Raw genomic sequence first — 17,966 nt, forward strand, 5'->3', positions numbered from 1 at the left:
AAAGATGAGATTGTCTGTTGCCGTAAAGATTCACAGCCTCGGAAACCACACAGAGCAGGTCTGCTGTGGCCTGCAGTCACGAGTTGGAATCAGCTCGGTAGCAGGGGGTATGATGGCCTTTAATGAGGAGTCCTGGTGGCGCTGGGTCACTAACCACAAAGGTGGGCAGTTTGAACCCACCCCTTGGTTCCATAGCAAGAAGGCCTGTTCCTGTCCAGTTGAAGGGCAGGAACCCCTAGGGGCAGCTCATCCCTGTCACAGCGGTTGCTCTGACTGGCTGCACAAGGACTCCGCTTTTGGGTGACTATCAGACAGCAGTAGGAACATGAGCCCGGGCGGTCACTGTGTCGATCCAAACCCCTCATTTCACAAATAGGTGTGAAGCCCCAAGCAGTCTCTCAACACTAGGTTTATGCGACGCGTTTTGACTCATTTTGATTTCCTCAATGAACATTAAGGAAACTGTTTACATTCACCTCCTACCGTGTACGCTGACCCTTATCCATTGCACGAGACAAATGTATATCCAAATCCATTTTCTTCTAAGCCCACTCATCTTGAAATTCTCGGTGCGGCACGCCTCTCTTTACGGATGCGTGTTGATTTGACGTGAACATGAATGGAGTATTCATCTCAGTACATCAGTTCCATTCACGAAAGCATGACTTAGTCATACATATAAGCACAGAGAAAAGCTCTTAGAAAGTGAACATCAATGTGAAGCCCAACAGTGCACCGGAGATTGCCACACGGACCAACCCACGCGACCCTTGGGCTACGTCGAACCCGAGATCCCATGTATTATGTTAAATATCACACGTTACACGTGGGGATGTCAATCATATTGTTTCGGTTATAAGTCAATAGCATATGATTATGTTGTTTTAAAATAAGTTTTATAAAGGCGTGGTTTCGTTCCGTCAACCCTATGCGTGTCCGCAGGGAGAGGTCGATAAGAAATGTCCATAAACCTGGTGTTAACTGTCACCGCAGCTCCTGGCCCTGGCCGGGGGCCCCAGCGTATGCTAACCTCACGTGTTCACAGTAGAGCTGAGTGCCATAGGGTTTTCACTGACTGGTGTTTTTCTTTTGGAAAAAGATTTCCAGGCCTTTCTTCTGAGTGGCCTGCAATCTCCGGCATGTTGGTTAGTAACTGAGCATGTTAACCTTTCACATCGCCCAAGGACTCCCTGTGAAGCATTAAAGCCCCAACCCAAGCGTGCTACCATCGAGTCGATTCCGACTCAGGGGCTCTCTGTAAGGTTTCCGGGGCTGTAATCTTTCCAGGAGCAGACAGCCTCACCTTTCCCTCTAGGAGCGGCTGATGGGTTTGAATCCCTGACCTGGCTCTCAGCGGCCCGAAGCCGAACCCACAGCTCCCTCCGAGCTCCTTTTCATTTGTTAACCGCCGAGATTTAAGCAAGAGTGGGCGGGTGTTAAGTGGCTGACAGAATAATTTTCGTAGCCAGGGAAGAAAACACTTGTGTCTGTTTTTCAGGAACCAAGAGGGTGAAACAGCCCAGCCCAAAGATGCCCAGCAGAAGCCCGGCTCTGCCCACCAGGAGTGGTTCACAAAATACTTTTCTTTCTAAAGGGCCCCTGGGCCACATCCCTAGGAGGAAACTCGTCTTTTAAAACTGTCTGATGGAGGGAAGTGAGCGGAAGCCCCAACCAGCCAGCCACCCAACAAATACCTTACTCGTAACATGACTGATAAACTGCTAGCTGAAATAAGGTTTGGTGTTGCAACTCATCCGGTCCCATATGGCACCCATTCATTCAAGAAGAGAAATCCTTGGCTTTAAAATTCAGCCGGCCAACGTTTATCAACCAACACTACCTGGCTGAACCTTTAACGCCAAGGAAGGGACACCTTTTTTTTTGAGATGCAAATGTTCCTGATGTACCTGCTGACCCCTTGGCACACATCCCCTGTGGTCGGACCATTGTCCCCAGAGAGCCTCTGGTGGTGACTTCCACTGTGCCCTTTGAAAGGGGTTCCACTTTGCCTAAGGATGCTGGTTGCCACCCTGTGACCAGTGATGTCGCTGTCCAGCAGGAATGGAACCTGGAGCGGAAGAGGAGTCGGACAAAGTACGAGATCACATGAAAGCGCGCCGGGGCTACTCAGGAAGGGGACAGACCCTTGGCACATCTGAAGGGAAGATCTTGACAAGACTGTCCATCACCTGATGACATGGAAGTCTCCGGAGCCACGGGGGCCATTCTACCTTGTCCTGTAGGGTTGCTAAGAGTGAGTTGGTTTTGTTGACTAAGGCAAAAACTGGATAACATCTACCTCATCCGGGCTTTGCGAGGATTAACAATATGCCTCAAGGGACCTGTTGGCAATTGGAATTAAGCCCCTTGAGGATTCTTCTGATTGACCAAGTGTCACCCACCCCCATCTCCATGTCTGTAACCATGGCAACCTGGGGATTCCCGTGATGGTGTCCAGATGGACTGTGCTTTGAGGTCAAGGGTGGACAGGGGCCGTTGCCTTCCGGTGCTTCACTCCCCCACTGCATGGACGCCCAGTCAAGGGCTGGGGCGGGCTGTTTCTGGTGCTGGCCATGCCCTTGGCCCACAATTTCTCCTGACCTCCGATGGAGCGCTGAGACGCAGCACAGCTCTGTGGGCAAAAGCCTGTGTCCACCGTCTTGTGTTAGCCCCACAGGCGCCCACAACACGTGTTTGTTCTCTGCACTGTCAGAACCTTTGCTCTTTGGAGAAAACCATTCCCAGTGGGCCAGTGAAAATGGTTGTCGCTTGTGTTCTTTTCCACAGGAAGGAGACAGAGCAGCCTAATTCAGTTTTCTTCATATAAAAAGTTCCTGCCCTGGTTGTCAGAGTCCCTAGGTGACGTGCTGGTGTCTCTAACCCACCCAGAGCCCCCAGAGGAAAAGGCGATGTGCTGCTCCAAGCCCAGCGGGGCAGGTCGGAGGGACTCGATGGTAAAGGGTTTGGTCTTTATCGTGCAGCACATCAGTACCGTCTTGAGAGGAAGGCCAACTCTGATTCACAGATTATAAAGATAAGCAGTTTAATCCTAGGAGCCCTGGTGGATGACATGGTCGGCAACCCACAGCAAAGCCAGCAGTTCAGAAGCACCAGCTACTCTGAGGGACAACGATGGGGCTTTCGCTGCCTGTAAAGAGTTAGTTTAAGACACTCACAGGGCACTACTGCTCCGGGCAGCAGGGGTCTGTGAGTCGGAATGGACTCGAAGCCATTGAGTTTGAGCACTGAATTGAATCAAACCAAACAAACAAAAAGCCTCTGCCATCCATAGCCTCATCTGTCTCCTGTGGAAAAAGTGGTGGGTTTGAACCTCCAACCTGTGATTAACACAGTCCAATGCCAACATAACAGCGCCACCAGGGCTCCTTCAGCTACTCAAACCACAAAGCCCCGCAGGTGGCTGTCATCGCAGACTAACATGCCAGCATACTGGTCAGTATCAAGGTTTTCCTCTCCCTTGTTAGTTTAAGGCAGAGCATTTACAGATGTTTTCTTGTAAAGGTAGAAATAGTGAGGTATTTCCCCCAAAATGCTAGCTGCGTAGCCTTTGGAGGTGCCTGTCATTCTAGAAGTAGCTAGCGAGAATGATGGGGAGCATGAACAACGGTGTTAGCAGCGAGACCCATTGAATCTGGAAAGTTCATAAAGGCTTGTTTAGCTGCAACGTAAGTCAAAGGATGGAGGGTGTCCATGGCCTCCTATCCTCTGTCCAAAAAGGCTGTTTCACCGCCATCGAGTGGATGCCGACTCACGGCAACCCGATAGGACAGGACAAAATGGGCTCTGTGGGTGTCTGAGACTCCTCATGTTCCTCCTGAGGAGTGGCTGGTGGTTTTGAACTGTTGGTCTTGTGGTTAGCAGCCCAACCCGTACACACGATGCCATCCGCTGCATGCTGGTCCCCATACGCAGTGACCTCACGCACTCACGCACAACAGAACCCAACATTCCCTGGTCCCGGGCCATTCTCAATCGTTGTACCCACTCTGTCACTCCATTTCCTACCAAGCATATATCTGAAGCAGGGAAGTCGCAGCCCTGCACCCTTGCCCGTAAGGAGCACTCCAGCAGGTGTGTGACATGCTGATCCCAGGAGCCTTCTGCGTGGTCGGCCAGGCCACGTGTCAGGGTTTAATAGCACTTACCGGGGCAGGAGGGGAATGAGGCCATGAGGGGGTGATACTTGTCACACCGAAGTTCAGTGAACATCGATTCTGTTGTGCAAACACTGCCCTTAGGCTAGCCTCTAGAAATACAAAACTAGTGACCCTTGCTAAGTGTATCTAAAAAAGAAACCACACACGCAGCTGTAGAAGTAAAATCTAGGTCGGGTCGGTGGTCAGATGGCAAGCTTGAGGCCTCTCCCTACCTGTGTGGCTGCAGGGGCAACGAACCAGGAAGCAGGAAGATCACAAGCTGGGGGACGCAGGGCTGAACAAACCCAAGGTTGGGCAAGTGAATCCCAGGTCGGCAGTCCACTGATGGCTCCTAGGATTGGTAGGCGTACACCCGGTCCAGGAACCAGATGCCGGATCAGAAACAGAGGGAGCTGCTCCCCCACACCCAGGCTGAAACCTCCCTCAGTTCTGTCACAGCTGTGACCCTATCCCTCACAGATCCCGTCGTGGGAGAATCCTGGCCCGGCGACGTCGGCATGAATCCCATCACAACCACTCATGTCCGTTGCAGTGTCCCATCCCCACTTACCCACCGTGGACCCTCCGTGCTTCCAGAGCAAACCATTCCCCTCCCTCGTGCCCCGGGGAACTGCGGAGAACCTTGTCATTGACCCAGAGCACAGGTTCCTATGCACGCAGTGCAGCTGAACAGGACTCTGAAATTTCCAGATTCCCCCTGCAACTGGTCTTTGCTAAGGCCATCTTTGCATGCCTCCATCCAGCCGATTCGGGGTTTAAGGACACCATCCAGGGCTGCGCACTGGCATTCTCGCCTGCTACCACCAGAGTTACCATCTAGAACGTTTCAGCAACTCCAGCCTCCCTTTCGGAGAGCCCTGGCTATGTATTGGTTTATAAGCTGGGCTGCAATCCACAAGGTCGGCATTTGGAACACCAGCCAGACACTCATGGAGAAAGTGGGGATTTCTACTTCTGTAATGAGTTCGTCTCAAAAACCAACAGAGGCAGTTCTACCGTCCTAGAGCGTTGCTGAGTTTCTCTCTCAGTGAATGAAATCCAGGCTTGTGCACTATAGACAATAACTTGATCTCAGCAGTCAAAGCTGTTCATTTGCATGGTTGGCTCCCTCGAGAGCAGTGGGCGATGGTGAGAGCTTGGGAGGGATATGGAGACGAGAAAAACAAATGAATTCAAGCACAGTGGAGAGAAACAGGATGTGATGAATCACCTCCATACCATTGTTACCTAAGACCACGCAGGGCAAGACTGGAAAGGCTAACTGTCCATTCTTTATGAAATGCAGTGTTTAATTGGGGCAGAAAATGAACTTCCCCCATGCACAGCTGGAGGCCCTCCCAACTGCTTCCAGCACCCACGGGTCCAGCAACAGCCAGGGCTGCCCGTGTTGTTTGCTTGCTCCCTCCCAGAGGGCTGGCAGAGCTTCCCCAGAGCCTGCCTCCGCCCAGCGTAGCTCGCCCCTCAGCAGACAAGGGCTCCCACCTTACTTACAGCCCCACGGAATCCCCGACTTCTCTCTGCAAACACCCAGCTTGCCTCGGGCTGCACTATCATGCCCACATTCCAGGACCCTCAGTCCTGGGGCTGGCACCAGTCATCACATCGCTTACCCGGAGTGTCTCCTCCTTCATGGAGCTAATGTTGAGAAAGAAAACACACATTTCTTGTTTTAATCTTTTAATGAAAAATATCCCCAATGTCCTGAAGTCCCCTCATACATGCACACATTGAACGGGGGTGATGAGCTTACAGTGTAGCTAGCAAAGGGGAGTGAAAGATACAACTCACTAATCCAGAGCATGGCGTCCTGGAGAAGGCCAAAAGCCCTGAGCCTTGGATGCAGAGGGAGGGGGATTGCAGATTCAACGGACCACGGATGAGGGGCTGGAAGGACCGAGACCTTCTCCGTTGGCAGAGCCTTCCTAAAGGAAGTTGCCTCGCTCCCAGAAAAGCAACACAGAAACTAAGAGTCACAGTAAGCTTTAACCCCTTAGGCTCCACCCACACCCAGCTGCAAGGTTACAGGGGGTCAGGGCCTACGTGCTCCTGCATGGGCATAACCTGGCACCTCCCTTTCCTCTTCCTAACTCCTGCCCCCACCCCAAAGTAATTTAATGGTGACAGGTTCACACTGCCAAGGATGGAGGGGTTACTGCTACAGCGGGAAGCTGGGCCCGACAGTCCCACGTGGGTATCTACACAGCATCCGAGCCGGAGCTCTGCATGCACAGCAGGTGCTGCATTAGATTCCGCTTCTTGAGGTAGTTTACAGCTGGGCACCATACGCGCATGCCTGCCCGCCCGCTCCCGGCGTCCCCTTTGAGGCAGACACACTGGAGATGTGCGGAAGCCCCGCCACGGTCCCCACAGCGTGTGTGTACTTTGTGCCTGCCCCGTTTTGGTCATTGTCACAACATGCCTCTTTCTGAAGGGTATTACGTGTCGGTCTGGTAATGGCGAGGTCTGTGGTTTGAAACCACCAGCTGCTCCGAGGGAGAAAGAGGAGCCTGTCTGCTCCCCAAAAGATTTTACAGGCCCGGAAACCCCCAGGGGCAGTTCTAGCCCGCCCCATAGGGTTTCTGCTCAAAGCCCGGGGCTGCTGTGAGTCGGAAACAACTCGATGTCAATCGAGTTTGCGATTTTTTCCAGTTACACATTGCAGGGTGACCGTGAACCCTGTGCACACAAAGGAAAATGAGCTGTGAGACCCGATTCCTGGCAAAGCTTCTCCCCCTCAGTGGTCGGGAACCAAACCAGCGCCTCTCTGAAGTCAGCCTGCACCAGGCATCACCGTCAAGCCAGGCCTACCCCCAAGCCCCAGGCTTGGCGGGCCACTTCCTCACTCAGAACACGTGGCCAGGAAGCCACATGAAGGAATTACCACCACACAAAAACAAGAGACCGCCTCAAAACCGACAAAGTCTAATTGGCGCCACACTTAACAGTCCTAAACCTGACTCCCCAAAACTAGACACTCCAGAAGAGAGTACTCAAGAAATTAAGAACTTACACAACCAGTGGGGAAGTTTGGCAGGGGTGGGGAGGAGGTGGAACAAAAACCATCTCCAGCTCTGGCCCAGGGTCCAAGTTCCAAGCTCCTACCCGTTCTCCATCCAGCTGCAACCTCAGACGCACGGGCGGCGGGCGGGCTGCCCTGCGCTCAGGTGGGCTTCAGCGGCGCAGGGATGCTGGCGGAGGCCTGCTCCAGGAAGGCCAGGGAGCCCTGCGGGAGGTCAGCCGGCCTTCTGTGCTGCGTGTGGAGGTCGTCCAGCACCTGCTGCCAGTGGCGCAGCTTGGTCAGGTGCTTCTGCACCAGGGCGTCCTTCCGCTGTAGCTCGTTCCTCAGCTCGGAGACGTCCTGCGAGGAGGAGACAAGTCAGAGACAGCTGGGGGTGGGGCAGAGGTGTGAGTTCATGGAGAGCAGCAAGGGCTCCGGTCAGGGCAGAGAACCCACCCCAACCTGCTGGCCAGCCAGAGCCAGCCCTGGCCTGGGCTGCTGTTGGAGTAGCCACAGCAGGTCTGAGGTGGCTGCAGCCGGCTGACTGACTAGACAGGGAAAGCAGTCGGTCTGATCAGTCTGCCGGTCTGACTGTGGAGTCCCCAGGGACCAGCAACAAGGAAGCCCGAGCCTGACCACCCAGGAGCCTGCCAAATGAGCATATCGCTGGGTCCCAGCCAACCAGGGACCACTGCTGTGCTTTGAAAAACCCAGCCCCAAGCTCAATGGCCCCTTTCTTATTAGGAAAAGTATTCCAATAGACAAACGGCTGACCCAACCAACTGTGAGAACACCATTCCCTGCTGCCAGTAGCTGTTCGGGCACATTTTTGGTTAACTGCTCAGCTGATGGGAGTTATTACTCAAAACATGGCCAGCCCAGGCCCAGTCCTTCTGACTAGGTCCTGCTGGCTGGGGCAGGCTGATTTCCTGAGCCAGTCCGCTGAATGCCAGACCTCAGTGGCGGCACACCACGAATTCCAGACAGCGGTACGGAGAGAAAGTAAGTCTGGACTCCCCAACAGACTGGGGTGGGTTGGGCAGGGGTGGGAGGCCCATTTGAGCTGATCATCAGCATGACCAGTCTTTTCATGAAGACCCTTTCCTTTAAGAAACATCTGCCTGAAAAAGCCCAGCGGCTGAAGCAAGAGAGGGCAGAGTTGTTGCTTGCCACCCCCACCCACCCTGTACCAGGCAGCCACCATCACTGAGCACTGAGTGACATTTTATACCCAAGCCAGAAAGCCCGCTGCCCGGGATGTGTGCGTGTTGTCTTAAAGCATCCCTGGAATCCTGCCACCCGAGGGGCTTCCCGAAGCCTGAGGGGGGGGGAAACAAGCCCGTACCTCTTTGATCACTTGCTCTGGTTTCTGGACAGATAACTGCAATCTCTTTTGCAGGAAAAAGCATTCGGTCTGTCTTGCAATATCCAGAAACTTCTGGATACACTGATCAACACCTAGGGTGGGTTGGGGGAACAGACTGATCTGTTAAAAGGTCTTAGGCACAGCCAACTCCTCCGAAATGCCGTGATGTGATGTGCTAGTTCTCAGAAAGGCACCCTTCCCATAGGTGCACGTTGAGCCCCATCCTGGCCTCGGCAATGCCAAGGGGCTCCCAACCCCCCCCATCCTACCCCACCCCCCGCCATTGTGTTTTATCAGGTGAGCAGGAGGACCCAACACGAACGCCACACACACTGCTGAAGACCCAAACCAGCCCTGTGCTGCCCAGGGAACCATGGGGCTTCCACAGGGTATTGAGAACTGGGCAGTACTGGGTAGCTCTGGGGACGGGGAGTGGGGGGGGGGCGGGATGTGGACGAAGCACAACAGGTACTTGGAAGGGGTGTTCAGAACAAGGCTACACTTAGGTGCTGGGCAGAGTGGGAGCAAAATGTAGAACAAATTCAAAATCATCAAAAGACTGGACTTAGGACTGCCTCCTCCTGTCCAAATCAAATGGACAGCCGATGCCCTTGTAAACAAGTGCTGCTGGCTGCCCACCTGCAGAATGAACCAAGCCCTTTACCTCGCCCCATACTCAAGGACCAAGTTGAGGTGGGTCACAGACCTGGAGGTAAAACCCCCAATTACCAGACTCATCACTGAAAAAATAGGGACAAAGCTTCTAAGACCCTAATCGCAGGGACTACATGGCTACCCGCAATAATGAAGGGTGCCCACCCCGAGGAAGAGCACAAAGGCGTGGGAGGCTTACGAACGATACAACACCTGTGCACCTCGAAAGACTCCATCAAGAGAGCACTGAGAGAGCCGCAGCCGCGGGAAGATACTGAGTAACAAAGGGCTTATTTCCAAAATCTACAGAACTCTGCAAGTTTACAGTAAGAAAAGGACGAACAACCCACTGAGGAGGTGGGCAAAGACTTGAACAGAAGATTCCCGAGGAAGAAACCCGAATGATCAATAAATATATGAGGAAACATTCCCGACCACTAGCCATCTGGGAAATGCAAATCAAAACAACTATGAGATACTGCCGAACACCCGCCAGGATAGCCCAATTCAAGAATACAGACAGCAACAAATGAATGTTGGAAGGGGTGTGGTGAGCTAGGAACTCTCATTCACTGCTGGTGGTGGTGTATCAACATCAACACATACAGCCACTGTGGAAAGCAATTTGGCGAAACCTAATACAGATGGAATTCAAGCTACCACATGACCTAGCAATTCTACTCCTGAGTATATACCCAGAAAAACTAAGAAACGGGTCTTGAACAGACATCTGCAATCCAGTGTTCACTGCCGCACAGTTCACAATCACAGATAATTGGAAACAGCCTAAGTTTCCATAAATAGATGAATGAGTTAAAAACCTGTGGAATATTTACACAATGAGTAGTATGCATCCCTAAAAACCAGTATTCAAACGATGAGGCACCTCGTCTCATGGAAGGAGCGTAGGGCATTAGGCTGAATGAACTTAGCCAAGCACAAAAGGACAAGCACAACATGAGTCCACTGAGGTGCATTCAGTCAACAGAACAGGCATAGGGGAAAACGTGCATATGGCACAGTTCCTGGGCCCAGGACCAGAAACCCTGGCAAGAGCCAGACTAAACACAATGATGTACACGTATCACACACAAAAAATACAATATTAAAAAGATGTAGGCAGCAATGATGTGGAAAGACATCTCTGTACACGCCCCCCCCCAATGCCTTAAATGGCCCACAGAGGGGTGGGGGAAGAAAAACAATGGCAAGGGAAGAACAAAGCACTGACCTGCCCCCTGGGGGAAAACCAAGAGAGGAGTGCAACAGACCAGCAATGGGAGCAAAGCCACGAAGTCCCTGAGGAATCCCATTGGAGCCTTCTGACTCAGGGGGCATCTGACTGAAAGCTGAGGACTGAACCGTGTTAAGTGCTGTTGGGTAAGCGGATCCTGGGAGATGATTCCAGAAAGGAAGGGGATGGACTGATGGATGCTCAGGGCCTGATCACGGTTTAACAAAGGGATACTCATCTACTTGGGGTCGGGACAAAAGTTAGAGGGGAGCGATGAGCCAATAACAACAGGGACAGGAATCGCAAGGGATCTAAAAGTGATGGTGAAGAGGGTGTAGCTTTCTTGGTCATGTTTCATGAAGAGAAATGGACCCAAAAGGTGTATTTACTGAGAGGGGAACGATGAGTAAACATGATAGTAGGGCAGGAGCCAAGAAAAAGAGGAAATAAGTAAAAATTTTATATGTGTATATAGTTATAAATATAGGTATGTATACTTGTAAATATATAGATGTATTTGTACATAATCACAGACAACAAAGAAGTAGATGGACTTTGGGCCTCTAATCTTACTTCAGTACAAGAACAGTTTTAATAATGTGAAGAAAGCTGATGGTGCCCAGCTATTAAAAGATAAAGTGTCTGGGGTCTTAAAAGCTTGAAGTTAAACAAGCGGCCATCAAGCAGGGAAGCAAAAAAAAAATCCACATGGACGAGGCATGCCCGCCTGGGTGATCATGAGGTGTTGATGGGAATAGGTCAAAAACAAGCAACCAAATTGATGGGAACGAACATCGGCAAAGTGGAGACCCAAAAAACCACCTGCAAGATAATTGGACAGTCCCTCACAGAAGGGCCACATGGAAGGGATGATATATCCAGGGTGCAGTACAACCCGGTTAAAACAAATAACTATCCTATAATTCTTTAATATTTTCTCCCCATACTATTATGGTTTTAGTTTTACCTCATTAATCCTGTTACGTCTTCAAGACGTATGTTCATTTGTATAATTAAGATCGTTCGATGCACGAAATCCAAGATAGAGAGTCTTCAGAAATAGTCATGGGAGTAATGATTCCCTGAGGGTATAGAAAGGTGGGGGGAGAGGGGCAGCAGGTGGGGAACTGAGAGCAATGATGACTACATAACCCCACTTGTGGGGAATGAACAACAGAATGGTAGGTAAGCGGATATAGTGGATGGTGTTAAGACACGGCAAAAGAGAAATAGGAAAAAATACTAATATCTACAAGAATAACAAGGGTTCCGTTGGGATAGGGTGGGGGAGAGTGGGGACAAAGGAGAGCTGATACCAAAGGGTGCAGGAAGCAAATGTTTTGAAAATAATGGTGGCAATTGTACAATAGTTTGATCTAATTCAACTATGGGTTGTTATAATATCTATTAAGAACTCCCAATAAAATGGGTGGTGGGGGTGGTGGGGAAGACCAGACTTACTGGTCTAATAGAGACTGGCAGAACCCTGAGACTCAGCCCTTTCAAGTCTGGAACAATCCCCACCTCCCCCACTCCAGGGATCACCTTTCAGGGAACAATAGAGCTCCTCAGAACCACCAGCCACAGGTGGCCAAAGAGTAGCCCCCACCCCAGACAAGGAGGGGAAGCTGGTGGTAGCTGCAGAGTGGCAACATCGAGGGGGCCGCAGCCAACGCCAAGAAACAAGATGAGAATAAACTGCTGGTTGGAAATCAATTCTGATGTGCAAACTTTCACCAAACCAAAAGAAATCAATGAAATAAAAGGCCCAGAGATGGCAAAAATATTAGTAACAGTAACGGCTCTTTCTTTGATGACTATTTTAGGTGGTAGGGAGCCTTGCCAGTGTAGTGGCTGCATATTTGGCTGCTAACCATAAGGTCAGCAGTTTGAAACCACCAGCTGATCTAAGGGAGAACGATGGGGCTTTCTACTCTCATAAAGAGGTAGTCTTGGGAGCCCGCAGGGGCAGATCTACCCTGTCCTATAGGGTGGTAGTGATTTAGAATTGACTCGATGACAGTGACCTGTGTTTCCTACACACTGTGTGCCTCGTTCTAGAACCAGTATGAAAACCCCAAACCTCTTTGCTCTCACCAGAGTGACATTAGCAAACCAAATAAAGCCCCAGTGAGAGCCATCTTTCCCCAAGATCAAAGACCCAAGTCTATTTCCAGGACAAGCTCTCTGGGTACAAGCAGGACCGAAGCCCATGGAGGGGCAGGCCCAGACTCTGGAACCCCAATGGAGGGGTTCCTTACCTGTTCGGATTTCCTCCTGGTCCGTGCCGTTGACGTAGTCCTGACTGACCAGCGATGCGAAGCAGGCCTGTGAGATCAAAGCACAACCCCGCAGAGAACTCGTCAGACCACGGAAGGCCTTTCCCAAACGAACTCACAGTGAGATCGCAGTATTGGGATTTACCTAAGGCGGGACATCGAGCTGGGTCCACGGCGTCAAATCGGGTGCTGGAGGAGTCTAGTGTTTCTCACAGCTGGCTTCTCTCCTAGCACCCATGCTGACCCCCACGACCTCAGACCACATTGGGGCCTGGACCACTATCCTGTTTCCACAGCCGTGACTGGTCCCAGGCAGCGAACGAGAGGAAGGCCCTTGATAAGATGGAGTGACGCTGTGGCTGCAGCAATGGGCTCCAGCACAGGAACCATTATGAGCGTGGCACAGGACTGGGCAGCGGTGCATTCGGTTGTGTAAAGGGTCGCTATAGGCCAGAACCAGCTCAACTAACAATAACGACCACGGCCCAAGGCCATCTGTTACCTTCTCCCAAAGGCCACGTTGACTACCTTTCCCTGCATAGGTCTCCAGCCCTGTGCTATTCATCTCCTAGCTAACTAAGCCACGCAATCGTTTTCAGCCAGTATTCCCTGGAGGAACCCGCAAGGTTAGTGGTTTGAACCCACCAGCAGCTCCATGAGGGAAAAAAGACCAGGCCCTCCGATCTCAGAGATTACAGGCAAGGAGAGGAGTCCTGTGGAGCAGCTGGACAGCCACACACAGTGTGGATTCGCAGTACAAGTGGGCGCTGCCTTCAGAAGCCTACCAAGGGTTCCAAGGAAGTGATACATGGGCAGGGAGAGGAAGGGCTGGAAGACCCAAGGGAAAACAAGCAAGCAAGCAACACACCCAGAGAAAGTCCCCAGTGTGTGGAGCCTGAACCTGCAGAGCCTGGGAGACCCGAGACAGGTGGTCACTGAGAATGACGTCAGGAACAAGGGCAGGGGCTGCGCTAAGACTTGGTGCTGTAGGCTGTCGCTGGGTTACCTCCAGCTCACAGTCATCTCCTGTACAGCAGAGCGGATTGTCCCCAGCTCTGTCTTCACAATGTTCACTCCAGCCCATGGTGCAGGTTCAGTGGCTTCCAATCCAGCATGGGAGCCCTGGTGGTGTGCCAAGCTCCCAAGTGCCGGGACAAACCCACAACCCACAGGACTCTGAGGAGGAGGCTGTTCACTCGCATAAAGACTTGTTGTCATGTGCCATCGAGTCGGTTCTGACCCATTGAGATCCTATGCACAATAGAATGGAACATTGTGCAGTCCTGCGCCATCCTCACAACTGTTTCTATGCCGAGTCCTTGGCTGCAGCCACCCCTGTCAACCCACCAGAAACCAAAAGGGGCAGTTCTACTCTGCAAGACACGGTTGTAGAAGTGGGTTCAGTGCAGTGGGTTTGGTGCCAATCTACAGGGCTCATGGCTACCGCTGCATCAAACCGCGTTCTCCAGGGACGCAGGGGGCAGCCTCGGGCTAATTTGTGGAGATTGCTCGGCCTTTCTTCTAAACCCTGTGCACGCACCCCAGGTGACTTCACGATTTGAAATACTGGCGCCACAGCTTCCAGCATCAGTGACACGCAGTTAACCTGACAAACCAACCTAAGGTCAGGAGCTCTAAGTCTGCCTCCCCCAAGACGCTCATCCACCTCCTGGACAGGACACAGGTCTCCATCCTCTAAATCAGCTCTCTCCAAACATGTCACGCAACAACCAGTTTGCTCCTGCAGCCGCAGTATTCTATCCAGGCAGTACTGGACTAATGTAGAAAAGCCAGACTCACTGCCATAGAGTCACTTGTGACTCACAGCTACCCGACAGGACAGAGCGGAACTGCCCCGGTGGGTCGCCGGGCTTGTAAATCTTCATGGGAGCAGAGCGCTTCATCTTCCGCCCACAAATTGGCTGATGGTTCCAAACAGCCAACCTGGTGTTTAGCAGAACGTGAGTGACCCACCATTCAAACTTGAAACCCCACCGCCATCAAGTGGATTTCAACCCACAATGACCCTTTATAGGACAAGGCAGAACTGCCCCTGTGGGTTTCCCACGCTGTTAACTCTTTAAGAGGGTAGAAAGTCTCTTTTCCCCCAGAGCAGCTCTTGGTTTTGAACTCTTGATGTTAGCAGGACAACACAGAACCAGGGCTCCATAGGATTTCCAAAGCTGTAAGTTTTTTTCCTGGAGCAGAGCCTCATGAGGAGCAGGTGGTGGGTTTGAACCCGCGGACCCGCAATTAGCTGCCCAACCAACGCCTAAACCACTCGCCACCAGGGATCCCGAGAACGCCTATAAAGTGGATCGCAACACTGACACGCTCTCTCTGCTGCTCTTCCGCCCTCAGGTCCAACTGGAAGAGGCCTGGCGGCGCGTGGGTGCGGCATTCGGCCGGTCCCCGCAGGGTGGGCGGTTCGAGTTGGCCAGCGAGCCGCCCGCTCGGCGGGAGAGAAGACGCCCTGTGCTCCGGTGAAGATTTGCATCCTCAGAGGCCCGGGCTCAGGTCTCAGGGTGCAGGCCCGGGGGCGTGGCGGCGTCTTGACGACCCCCCAGCTGCTCCCCGCACGGCGAGCCGGGCGGTACCCAGTGGAGCGCGGAGAGGGGTGCTCCAGGCCGGGGTCGGGCACCGGAAGGGCCCACAGGGGGCGTGGGGTGGGGGATGAGGCCCACTTGGGGTCCACGCGTCAGCGGAACGTCCAGGTAGCCCCGCCGGGGCCACCCGGGGCCTACAGGGGGTGCCTCCCCGTCTCGGAGCGGCTGGGGCTGCGGCGGCGCCGCGCCGCGCTCGCCCGAGGCCAGGCGGGCCGAAGACGTTGGTCCGCTCGTCTTACCTCGAAAGAGGACTCCAGCTCATCCACCAACGTGCTGCTGGAGGGTCTCGGGGCCCCTGGCGCGGCCTGGAGCAGCGACGCCTGGCCCGGCAGACCCGGGGCGGGGGGCGGGGGCCCCGGCGGCTGCCCGGTGAACATGCCACCCAGCGGAGCCGCCATGCTGGCAGGGGCCGGAAGAGGCGCACTGCGCACGCGCGGCGTCGCGCTCGCGGGGCGGGTCACGTGGCGCGGGTCACGTGAGGGGCTCGGCGCCCTGGGGAGGGGCTCGCAGGCGCACCTCCGCTTCTCGCCTTCCGCGCGGGAGCCGCCGGCGCGTGTTGGAGCTTTGGAGTCGGTTTGGCGGGTTTGTATGAAGAAGAGAATGACAAACTGCGGTGGAGTGGCCCCACCGCGATGGGTTTGTGTGGCAGCCCAGCCCCCGTGGGCGCGTTGGTGGAGTAGTGGGGTACATGTTGCGCCACGAAGACCAGGCTTTCTGCTCCCCTAAAGGTTTACAGCCTCGGAATCCTGAAGGGGGCAGTTCTACTCTGTCCCGCAGGCTCCTTATGAGAACCGCAGTCACTGGCAGTGAGCTTTTTCAGGGAAACTGGGCCCTGCGCTGGCTTCTGTGTCTAATCGGTGTCTAATCTCAAACGTGATGGAAAAGCACACCCTATCTCTGGTGGCAAAGTGTGTTAGTCTTAGGGTGCTAACCACAAGGTCAGTAGTTTGAATCCACCTCAGCCAGGGGAAATATCTATGCTCGCTCCCTACACCTACCAATTTGAATTCTAATAAATGCCATGAATATGCACGGCCTTCAACACTCCCTGTCCATTATGAAGTTTGGTTCCTGGGCTGTCAATCACAGGGAGAGCTAGCCAGCTCCAAACCTGTGCTCACCCATGGACAGAGGAGCAAAGTAAGCCAGTTTTATTAAAGGAGAGTCACTTTTAAAGGAATGAAGCGGGTCCTTCGCTAGAGTTGAGAAGAGCACCTAAAGCATGGATACGATACACTTTGCTCTAGGAGGAAATCTTGTCCCCGTCTCGAGTTGAGAAAGGGCCATTGTCTAGGAACACAACAGTGTTTTCAAATGGGAGAGTGTTGCTACTCTGTAGATGGTCAAGCAACTTTCCAATTCATTGTTCCGTTCATCCTTAGGTCTCATGCACGGTTTCGTTCAGTTTTATCTGGGCTGCTGCTGTGGGTCAGCATGTTTTGGAATATTTCAGGATTATCTCCGAGTACAGTCCTGTGTCAGGATTTTCACAAGGGCCTGGTTTCAAGGTTAAGGTGTTTGCCAAGCCGGTTCTCAAAGAGTCCTTTGTTTATAACTTGCTCCACAGGGTCCTTTGTTCATTCCGTTAGCAGGCAGGGCAGACACACCTCTCTCCCTGTCACCCATAAACCGGCTTCTTGTTAGATGTCACGGAGTCAGTTCCCACTCATAGCAGCCTTTATGTGCAACAGAATGAAACACTGCCTGGCCCTGCACCATCCTCTCAGTTGTTCGGTTTGGGGCCATCATTGCAGGTGTATGGGCAGTAAATTACTTGCTGTGGCTCTTGTAGCCCAAATCTCTAACTACCATCAAATGATCTTTCCCTGCTTGGATCTGGTAAGGTGGGGGAAGATACTCATAGGACTCGTCTCTGAATAATTTCTAACAGGATCCTTTGACATATAAAATGAGCCCTCTGAGAATCAGGGAGAGGAATCTTGCTGAGAGCCCGGAGTTGTGCCTGTCCTCTGGACCCGAGATCCCTATGCACCAAACCACCTAAATACAGAAGACAGCTACACCAGAGCACAGCAGCAGAACCAGGATTCAGAACCATGGAACAGGATCTCCTAGATAAAGACAGCTACACCAGAGCACAGCAGAACCAGGATTCAGAACCATGGAACAGAATGACAGGACTGCCCAACCCAGGGAGCAATTGAGTGCTTTTGTACAGGAGGCTGGCTTGTGCAGCGGGGTGCCTCTGGGCACCTAAGTGGGGAAGTTAGACTTGCTGTCCCACAGAGCTTGAGCTGTAGGATCTGGGTGCCGGGTTATAGCAGAGTGGTATGCACCCTTTGGCATTTATTAGCAGACCTGAAAGAACTTTGTAACGTCCTGATGAACGACTATTTCCTGAGCATCTGTCATTGGCATTTCTTGTTAACTTCCTTAACAAACACTTTATAGATTTTTATCTGTGAGCTCTGTGTAGGCTTTGAACAGAAGCCAGAGGTAAGAGGACATTAAACAGCACAGAGGCCACTGTGTCAATCCATCTTGTTGAGGGCCTTCCTCTTTTTCACTGCCCTTCCACTTTACCAAGCATGATGACCCCACCCGGGGACTTGTCTCTCCTGACAACAAGTCCAAAGTATGAGACAGTCCGCCGTGCTCCTCTCGGGAGCCCTCGGGCTGTACTTCTCCCC

The 17,966-nt window shown here is 52.6% G+C and overlaps 2 protein-coding genes across 2 annotated transcripts in view; one reads left to right on the plus strand and one right to left on the minus strand.

Moving 5' to 3' along the window:
- Positions 1-3,008, plus strand: part of FAM184B (family with sequence similarity 184 member B) — a 107,879-nt gene extending 104,871 nt beyond the window's left edge. The window contains exon 18 of the mRNA XM_075543595.1: positions 1,499-3,008. Within this exon, the coding sequence (XP_075399710.1) occupies positions 1,499-1,592 (94 nt within the window). The 3' untranslated portion in view covers positions 1,593-3,008. The remainder of the gene's footprint in view (positions 1-1,498) is intronic.
- A 2,830-nt stretch (positions 3,009-5,838) lies between these two features.
- MED28 (mediator complex subunit 28) lies at positions 5,839-15,728 on the minus strand. Its single transcript, XM_075544499.1, has 4 exons — positions 15,555-15,728; positions 12,692-12,758; positions 8,522-8,634; positions 5,839-7,536 (listed from the first exon to the last, which is right to left on the minus strand). Exons 1-4 carry the CDS (start codon positions 15,711-15,713, stop codon positions 7,339-7,341), a joined length of 537 nt encoding a protein of 178 aa, XP_075400614.1. The 5' UTR covers positions 15,714-15,728; the 3' UTR covers positions 5,839-7,338.
- Positions 15,729-17,966: the final 2,238 nt, after the last annotated feature.

Source organism: Tenrec ecaudatus, chromosome 3 (genome assembly GCF_050624435.1).
Source record: "Tenrec ecaudatus isolate mTenEca1 chromosome 3, mTenEca1.hap1, whole genome shotgun sequence".
Lineage (NCBI taxonomy): Eukaryota > Metazoa > Chordata > Mammalia > Afrosoricida > Tenrecidae > Tenrec > Tenrec ecaudatus.